Here is a 10,028-nt window from a genome sequence, read left to right on the forward strand (position 1 = left end):
GAAAGAACGAAGGTCACCAACTTTTCCTATTACTTGAAATGCCAGCTGGAAGCTAAACTTGCAGTACAAACATGTAATCTTTTACTCAGCAAAGGGGTTTTTTTGTAAAATCTTCACATACGTAAGACTCAAGCTGCATTAAAATACAGGCTTCTGCTTAAAGCTCAGTTTCACAGCCATCCTAAATTTGGCGTACCAGGATGCTTTCTAACATCATTCCTTAAATTCCTGTAAAGACCTCTCCCACTTACAGCAGCAGCTTCTGCTTAAAACTCCAACAAGGTCTCTTTCTTTGCATGTTAGATTTATAAATACAGACTCTTTACTTGGCAAAATGAAAAAATATTAAAAACAAATAAACAACAGGGAATGGATTAAGTTTTCTGAAAACACTGTATATTCCCTTGCTTCTCTCTCTTCTTCTCCTCAAGTTCAGTAAAAAAATTAAGCTCTGGTAGCTGTACTGCTGCAACACATTTACAATGCAAATTCCTCAACTGAGTTTCGAGGATGAGTACTTCCTAAACTTACAGGACACAGTAATTAGTTTGTTTTTCTGAATTAGAACACATCTGTTAGAATAATATACTCAAGACTTTTCATGTTAATTGTTCATTTATTTGCAGGGGTGCTATTAAATAAAATAACTTTGCAAAGGTATTTGATTTCTAGCGTACAAGAAAAGTGCTTCAGTTAATCCAGCCTGAATACATTTACGGACTCACACACATATTGGCATATTGTGGTCATACACAAATATTGGCAATGGATAGATTCAAGACAGCCTTTATGTAAATCTGGTTTTAGACAAAGCATACAACAAGTATAAAACCCATTGGCAGTTTCTGGTAAGTCATGCACACAGGGTAATAGGATGTAAACTCCTTCCCCTGATACACTGTCTTGAAGAGATACCTCTCAAACAGGCAGAGGAGGAAGGCTGGAGAATTACCATCAATCCATTTCTCTTGCCTTCCTGTACAGACTCCCTGTTTTTGTCACAGTATCATTCTTACTCTGTTTCCTACAACAATTACATAGTATAATACCCACAGGGTTTTACGTCTGTCACACCACAGTGCTGTGATTTTGTTGCTGTTTTGAAGTGGAACTGTCTGCTGCTACTGTTCAATGTTTTAGTACACATTTCATAGCATAGAGATGATTGCAAACAAAACCATAAATAAAGGCCTGTGCTAATCAAAGTAAGAGTGAGAATTATTCAGAGCTTTGCCAATTTGTTTCATTCTATAACAAGTAACAAATCTAGAAAGTACCTATAAAGACTGACATGGGCTACATTATTCTTTTGTCGTTAGTACCACTACCGGCCAACTGGGTCTTCATTATTCACTTTACTATTTCCTAAATATATTTTTGAATAACAATTCCATGCAGTTCAACTTCAAACTAGTGTGAGTGTATGTTTCCTTTAACCAATACTGAGAACTGTCTGTATAATTTCAAAAATTAAAACATGTGAAAAAAATAACTACTGGGTTATTAGCCAACAGCACCAACTCAGAAATACATACAAAGACTTTAGTGCCCATTTTGAATTGTGCAAGACTGCTTAATTTGCAGATGAATATGATCAAATTTTATTAAGCTGTGACCAGACTTTGATACATGTCCCAACTGAATTCCAGTTTATGAATGAAAGATTCATATTAAAAAGTCAAAGTGGCACAGTAAGGAGAAGGATCATTTTTCATGAAGTCTTCTAATGCACTGCTCTGGAGAGTATTATGTCAAATTATCCCAATGGAATACTTGTTGGACCTGTGGTCTTCAACAGAAAATGTTTCTCCCATGTATAACTTCTGTAAAGACTTTGCCTTTTCTAAAATTTCTGAGAAAGATAAGGCAAATGAAAACAAGAGAGCAGTAACATGGAAAGTTCTTAAGTTTTTTTATCTGTTTCACAGTCATATTTCTCACAGATGAGAATAATTTGCCTTTGAATATTTTCTTTCAGGCACAGCACTGAAGATTTGTGATTTCATCCCTCTTCTTCTGCTTGTTTTTATGTTTTTTATGTTGATATTTGAAATTATATGATTATGCATACATTTCTATTAATTTTAGAGGATATTTCTAGTTCAGTTAAGAGCCTGGAAATGCAAACTGTAAATGAACAAAGTGAAAAGTCAAATAGAAAGCACTCAAATTTATAAAATCTTTTTAAAATTCAGATAGTTTTGTGAAGTGCTGTTCATGAATCTTAACTTTTAGGTTGCCAAAACTACAGTCAGCAGCAGCCATGTAAAACTCGGTAGTTATGGCTGCTGGAAGGTTGCCTGGAAAGCCATGTCCAGAGTTTAGCCACATTCCATCCCGAAATGCAGTGATCCAGACAGGGTAAAGAGAGAACAGATATTTCTGATCTAACAGCTCTGACTGTGTAAGCATCCAGTGATCTGCTGAGTGCTACAGTAGCCAGGATTGTACTCTTGGATGGATGTTCTCCTCCAAGACTGACGATAATAACTTGCTCTTCTCTGAGCCTTGCTAACTACAATGAAAGACACAGGTAGTTTTCCTTTTTTAACTTTTTTTTTTCTTAATTCTTAAATGAAATGTCAAAACTTTTGCACAGCTCGTTGTTCTTCCCAACCCTCATATTCTGCAATACCACTTCAATGAGAGTTTGCCATACAGAAAAATTGCAGCATTAGGAAACAATTAAGAGTTTTCAACTACACTGCTTTCTAACTGCAATATTTTTAGTTATGCCAAAGTAGAACTATTTGGAGTAGTAACTGTAAAAATACAATTTCAGTGGAATTTGGTATTATTTGAAAAGTTTTTTATTATTATTTTATATTGCTGTAAATTTTCATGCCTACTTAATGAAAATATGTCTAATACAGAAAATACTAAATTTCTTTATTCCATTTTTTTTCCATCTCAAATTGAGGTTTCATGCCTCCATAGAACAGATAAGGCCATGAATAGATGAAACGAATAGTAATAAATTGCCAAATTTTATTCAGCCAAGAACTGGATGACATAATTGAACCAACTATTGATCTGCAAGTCTGATGTCTGTAGCAAGCAAATTAGTAGAAAATGTAACAGCAAAATTAGGGTGCACATGGATAAATATTATAGGTAAAGAAAGAGTTAAAGTGGCCCTTAAAAAGAGGGATGTTTGATTACAAAGCTGGTGAAGTTTTGAGCGGATCACCAAGGCTGAAAATAGGGAGGGTCTGGTTATTATAATTATTTGGATTTTGCAAAGTGTTTCAAGGAAATAAAGAGCCATGGGGTAAGAGGGAATGTCCCTCCATGAATTAAAAAAAGGGGTTAATAAAAATAGTGCATTATCAGTTACTTCCTACAGTGACCAGCAGCTATCAGGGGAGATCTGCAGAGTTCTGTTGAGGGCTCATTGCTATTCAAGGGAGACATTTGGTAATGGACACTGGGCAGTGAAGTGACAAAGTTTTCGGTATTTTGTTATTCAGGGGAAGAGAAGCTTTCTGACAAGCAAGATTTACAAGCAGGTCCTTACAAGACTTAGTGCATAGTCAATAAAATAATAGAAAACACATAATATAGAAAACTAAAGGACTTTGATTAAGATCCTGGAATTAAAATAGGTATCTCCATGAAAACATACTCAATTGTTAATTTTAATTTAGCTGTCAAATAAAACAATGTTAAGCATTATTAGGAAAGGACCGGAACACATCTGGAACTTTGTACATCATCCAGGGTTCTTTGTAAATACAAAGGTATCTGTTTCTTCCTGCTTTTATACTATTTAGCTCTTGCCCCCACTAAAACAGTAAAATGGGCATGATTCATAGAGGACTAATATGGAGATTAAATGTATTTATGGCTTCAAAGCGAGAATGGATAAATCCACAAAAGAGAAGCATTAACTTACATGTAAAAAGTAGAAGTATTTTCACTTACATACTATCAGTTTATCTGAATTTTACTTTTCTTTCGGGGGGAGCAATTGATGGAAAATTTAGCTCATAGAAGAGTTACTACAATGAAACATTTTAATTAGAAATTTGCTGAAGTGAGTCTTAATGATGACATAGTTCCAATAACTCTCTAAGATGTTTTGTCTCTTGTACTCTTTTAATTGCCTTGTTCTGTTAAAATGTTACCAGGTAAATAAAATGGTGGAGCTTTTATATTTCAAATATGGGCTCAATTATAACTGACTGTTGGGATACACATCTGAATATGCCAAGTGAAATGTTTCTCTTTTGGAAAATAAAGTAAAAATTTAAACAATATTTTTCAAATTAAATGGTACAATAATTTTCAACTTTCTGGGTCCAGAGACTCAGATGATGAGCCATAGTTGGAGATGTGTTCTCATAGGAAAATGAAGTCTGGTAAATTATATGATTCATTAAAGAACACTGGAGAAAATAATACTTTTGGATTTTCTCCGTGATGATTTCTGTGTCTTAAATCACATCTCAAATACATAATAAATGTGTTAAATATTTACTTCAGTGTTGTAAAAGTGATTACTGGATACATATTTTTCTCTGCAGGAGAGTTGCCAGTGTGCTCTCACTTGAAAACGAACATTTTTTCTGGCAATTCTGATGTGTAAAATTCTTTCACAGCATTAAAACATGTATGTTTTCCATATATTTTGTTGTAAAATGCTATTTTTCCCCTTCTGAAAAAATCTCAGTACTTGTAATCCCAAACCATAACATGGGATTGGCCCCCATAATAAAATAAAATAATTTATACATCATTAAAATTCATCTCATGAGACCTACCTTTTCTGCTAACAGCTCTCTGATCTTGCTTGCCTGGAGACGAAATTTCATTAACTGTGACTCCAAAGTTAAACATCTTTCCTTCCAGTTTACAGTACCTTCTGGCTCTGAAAGTTCAGCCATATTTATGCTGGAAAAAGAAAGGGAAAATGTCAAATTCAGTCTTTACTTAATGTCTGACTTTAATATACATACTAACCTATTTTATATAAATCTCAAGAATGCTCCCAAATTTTATCAGTTTCATAAAATTTAGTAAAAGTACACTAGTTTACAAAGGCCCTTATCATAACTATCAAATTCTGAAATCTGTGTTGATAATATTTAGGTTTATTGTATTTTAATTTCTTCAATTATCCTGTGGCTGCAATTATTTTTCCTTGATAGGCAGAGACATCTCTCATATTCTAATCTTCAGTTACTGCATATATCCTTTCTTACTCAGGAGAGTCTCGTAGGGAACTGAGCTTTTGCTTAGCAAAGGCCTTACATAGGTGTAACTGCCTGTGAGTTAGTAGCACATTTGGTTTTACACAAGTTTAATGTTTGGCAGACCACTCTTTTAAAAGTCTTTTAACATTCTTCTGCTTAATCAAAGTTCCTTTAAAACTCAATATTCTTAATGAGATGGAAGGGAGAGTTTCTGATTCCAAATGTAAAGGTGGGTGAGCAAATGGTCCCTAGTGGGCCCCCCCTCCCCCCCCAAAAAACCAATCCTTTTGCATTAGCTGTTGCAGATCTCAGGACATCCTGGTTCACGCATCTTTCAGTCTCAAATATGTGCTTTTATCCACATTTAACTGCTCATGCCTTCTGGAAACTAATCTCAGTGCCCTTCTGGACAAGCATTGCTGGAAAAATTATTCAGGATGAGAGCTTGCTCATCGTGGTTTGAGAAGCCAAAGAAAATCATCTGTGTGTAAGCAGAAGGACTGGGCTCTGTTGTATTCCAAGTATTTGTAGGCAGTTTAACAAAGAGTAACTGGATGGCTGAATGTAACCATTCAGTCCAAGAAGTTCCCTTGCTAAGTAAAGGCCTGGCCTTTACAGGATTCTGGACACTTAGGTTTGGCTTTGAAAATAAAGCCTGAATAGCTCCTAAGTATCCAATTCATCTCAGAAATAACAAACATGTAAAAAACACTATTCAGTGGAAGGCTGCTGGCAGATTACAACAAAGAAAAACTACAAGTCTGAAGATTATATTGCATGTTTGTCACCTGAACAGTGGGACACTGATGAGGAACAGCAAGCAGCTACTGTGATGAAGGAGGCTGATACAGGAAGATTATGGATAATACAGATCTCCACACTGCAAGTCCTGACACAGTTAGGATGGATGAGTAAGTGACACCACTGAGAACCCCCCTCCCATGACTATCCCAGGCCTCCAGAAGCCTAGCTTCAAGCACTTCCCTTCCTCCCTGCATTGGAACAGGCAGCCCCCCTTGAAACCCCTCAGCTGGAGGTGAAAGACCTATGAATTTATCTTCTCCACTGTTTTTGACAACGGGAAGAAAAAAGGAAAAGCACCACAAAACAGATCAAGTAATGAGCAGGATTCAAAAAAGTCCTTCACTTTGCTACAGTAATATTTGCTATTTCTCTTCTAAATTTCCCTTGTCTCACATAACTGTCAAGTTCATGATAACTAAACAGGTGAAAAACTCTTGCTCAAAACCTTCTTTCTTTTCTCATACGCTAAATTCCTTGTTTCTTTCATTCCATACCTCAACTTAGAAGGAAAACTAGGAAAGAAAAACTGAAGTTTGTAGGTTTTCACCACAATCACTTTTTTGCTTTTTCTTCCTTTTGGTCCTGCAGGCTAGACTTCAAGCTGCTAAGCCAGAGCTTACAACTATCCTTACTCAGGAATTTCCCACTCAGGAATCCCCATGGAATCGCTAGGACTTTAGTATATTATTAAAATAGTTTCCTAAGCCAATCCTACAACACCCACATTCTAAACACAAGCATTTCAACTGCAGTCCTCCTAGGTGACCGAGACATCTCTGGTGTCTTTTGCCATTCTCCCCCATCTTTTAAGCTTAGCAGAAAATTCCCTGGACTGTCAGGGAAGCAAGCTGCTCACCGCTGTCCTGTCCCTAATCCATGCTCCTCTCTGTTTATCCAGAATCCCCCTGTTCAAGGGGGAAAGGTGGCACTTCCAAGCAGCAACTTCTCCTACTTTAGAGGGAAAAAGTAGTTTCAGCTGCAGATTTATGAGGATTCTGCTCTCTTAAGTAATGAGGAGTGGCAACATACCATTAGACTATTTAGGATATTTTAGGTTTTTCCTTTTTAACTAATTGCAGCTACATGAAACAAAAATGGACAAGGCCAACATCTGGTTAACAGTGGGATTATTTCAGTGTTTGTGGCAGTGAAAACACAAACAGGTCAAGTAATGAAAGAATTTTTGCTTTTTGGTAGGGCGCAATATTACAGGGTGGAGTTAAAAATGTTTGTCTTTCAACAGACAAAACATTTGAGTAGCTGGATTTCTGGCAGTGAACAGTGTGTCCAGCCAAGGAGTTTCTCAATGTCCAAACTCATTAATATTCCACTACATAAACATTATGGATAAAAAGATTGAAAATAACTCTTTTTATTGTGGGTTGTTTGCTAGAGATTGTAATAATTTACTTCGTATCTTCCAACAAGCCAGTGGGTTCTGGAAATATTTACAGGCACATAATACACTGTTTACAATTGCAGAGTGAATGATCTTACTTAGAATCAATGACTTCCTGTTTCTTGTCTGATTCCCCAAGGGAGGATAAAAATGAGTTCATCTTCTCTTGGCTTAATAGAGTACTCTGAATCAGCACTCAAACCTACACAGAGTCCGCCCCTTCTTCCTGCTCCAGTTCCCACCGCAAAGCCCTCCGTTTTCCCTGAGTCTTAAAAAATTAAATCTTTTGAAAAGTAAACTTAAAAAGCACACATTAAAGCCTTAAGTTCTAATTATGTCATCAAAAATTAATTGAGACAAGTTTGACAAGTCTGGAAAGATTAAATTCGTCTTTTTCATTTTTTAAGTTTATAAACCTCTTTCTAGGCTTCAATAAGTCAGAATGTCACATTCTCCCCAAAGGGATTGATATAATTTCCTTTTCTTTGCCGTCTGCTTGGAAATTATCAAAATACATTTCAGAGGGGAGGGAACAATGTTCTAACTTTTTGAAGTATGTTAAAAAATTTACATATTCCTTATCACACTGTCAGTGTTTTTCTCTGTTTTTAACAAAATGCAGTGTTTAACTAAACGTTTCATATTCTGTCCGTATGTTCTGGATGTCCTTTCTCTGCTAGAGAAAGCTTGGTAAGTTCTTCTGTTTCAATAGGCGTGGGTTTGTGCAGTACATAGTGGATTCCCTTCACCATCCTAAAATGTTTACTGGCTTAAATGCATTTGGACCATACCTCTTGAATTTCAAGTCCCTTTCTTCCATCTTTTCACCCAAACTCGGCACTTACAAATATTTTTGCTGCCATAAAGATTGGACTGGAGAAGGAAAATGATGAGACACAAAGTGGACCTGTTTAGGAATCAAGGAAGTCATTCTCAGGTTTGTTGCTGGCCAAGGCCCTTACTCACCTCCGAACACTGGTAACTTTATTATCCATTTGACTCATTTTGCATAATTCTGTGCTCTGACAAACTGCTGCCTGAGCTATTTAAAACTTCCATCAAAATCTGATTTACAAATGCATTTTCTGCTGCTTCCTAGGTATTGATGAGGTTGTTCCCATGAAGTGACACAGTCAGTCAGTGCTCACCCACTCCAGCCCTGGGTGCAGACCCCCACAATCCCCCAATTTCAGGGGCCAGGCTGCCCCCTTCCAGCTCATTAATCCTGCTCTGTTTCCCAGTGTCAGATATGTGCAGCAAACAAGATAACAGCACGCAACATCATTTTACGTCCTTTTCCTGATGACAGAATTTTTAAGTCGCAGTGTGATACCACACTACGTACCGATTTAATTTCTCGAAATTCTGAAAGCTGGCCGTGTAGGTACCTCAAAAGTATCGCAATCTTGCACGTTTGTCTGGGAGTTGTGTTCTTCTCGCTCTTCTATTTTTGGGAGGACGGCAGGGAAGCGGCAGCGGCACTGCCAACGGGACGAGAGGAGCCTTACGGGACCTTACCGGACCTCGGGCACGCCAGTCCCCAGTCACGGGGACCCCGCCTGGGGACAGCCCGGGGTCCTGCCGTGACCCGACACCCCGCGGTGACCTGACACAGCATCACCCTCCGCCACCCGCCGCCCGCCGGTGTCACCCGGGGGGCACCGCTCCGGCTGTCCCGCCGCGCCCCCGCCGCCGGGAGCGACACCCGCCGGGAAGGGCCGGGGGCGGCCCGGGCGCGGCCCCGCTCGCGAAGGGAGGGAAGGGGGCAAGGAAAGCGAGGTCAAACCTGGCCGGCCGTGGCTCGCCGCGCCGGGCGCCGTCCGGGCTGTGGGCGCTGCCCGCGCCCCTCGGCGCCCGCCCCACCATCCCCGCGGCGAGCGGCGCGGCCGCCTGAGCGACGGCCGAGGCGGCCACTGAGCAGCGGGGCCGCCCCCGGCGGGGCGCCCGGGCGGGGCTTGCGCGGCTCTGCGGCCCCGGCCGGCGGCGGGAGGAGCGGCCCGCAGCCGGGGGCCCTTCCCGGGCTGGCTGTGCCGGAGGAGTGCGCTCCCGGGGCCGGCGCCTCTCCCGCCTGCTCCGGCCCCGACGGCGTCCAGGGCAGGGGGCGCCCCGACGGGGGGCGATGGAACCCGGCTGCAGGGCTTCGAGGGCAAGGCTGGCGGAGGGGTCGCAGGAAGAGACGGCCTGCCTACACTCCTTTCCCATCGCAGTTTTTAAAGTTCCTTTGTGAATTAGGACTTTTTCCTCTTAGTTTCGGAGACGATGTTAGGAAGAAGCATCCGCTTACTCTGCAGTTGCTCGGCTCCAACATTGGAGCTTACTGTAATTTGAATTACACGTCTTGTGAAAGGTCATTTGTCAAGTACAAACCGGAGGGTTGGAACCGTGCGGTCCCCGGGGCAATGCTGGGGATATTACGGGCTAAATGGATCTCGCTGAGCTGCCCTGTCCGATAGGTAACAACGCACTTTGTATTTGAGTTCCAGCAGGGATAAAGCAGCAGGTGCATGTGCTGCTGAGTCGTGCAGGCAGGAGGCTCTTGGTCCCCTCCGGCTGAAAAGAGCTGAGAGTACATCTCAGGTAACCAGCCGCCTCTGTGTCTTCTAAAAGACTGACTGAAGTATTACAAAGTA

The 10,028-nt window shown here is 40.3% G+C and overlaps 1 protein-coding gene across 5 annotated transcripts in view; it reads right to left on the bottom strand.

The window, feature by feature from the left end:
• The window catches only part of PLEKHH2 (pleckstrin homology, MyTH4 and FERM domain containing H2), a 55,122-nt gene extending 45,858 nt beyond the window's left edge, over window positions 1–9,264 (bottom strand). For 2 of the 5 annotated variants that reach the window (XM_032102847.1, XM_032102844.1), the window contains exons 1-4: window positions 9,185–9,252; window positions 8,744–8,879; window positions 8,190–8,305; window positions 4,764–4,893 (exon numbers count right to left, since the gene is read on the bottom strand). In XM_032102847.1, coding sequence (XP_031958738.1) covers window positions 4,764–4,893; window positions 8,190–8,218 — 159 coding nt within the window. In that variant the 5' untranslated portion in view covers window positions 8,219–8,305; window positions 8,744–8,879; window positions 9,185–9,252. Of the gene's footprint in view, window positions 1–4,763; window positions 4,894–8,189; window positions 8,306–8,743; window positions 8,880–9,184 lie in introns of all 5 variants that reach the window. The other 3 variants (XM_032102846.1, XM_032102845.1, XM_032102843.1) reach the window with 3 other exon arrangements.
• Window positions 9,265–10,028: the final 764 nt, after the last annotated feature.

Source organism: Corvus moneduloides, chromosome 3 (assembly GCF_009650955.1).
Source record: "Corvus moneduloides isolate bCorMon1 chromosome 3, bCorMon1.pri, whole genome shotgun sequence".
Lineage (NCBI taxonomy): Eukaryota > Metazoa > Chordata > Aves > Passeriformes > Corvidae > Corvus > Corvus moneduloides.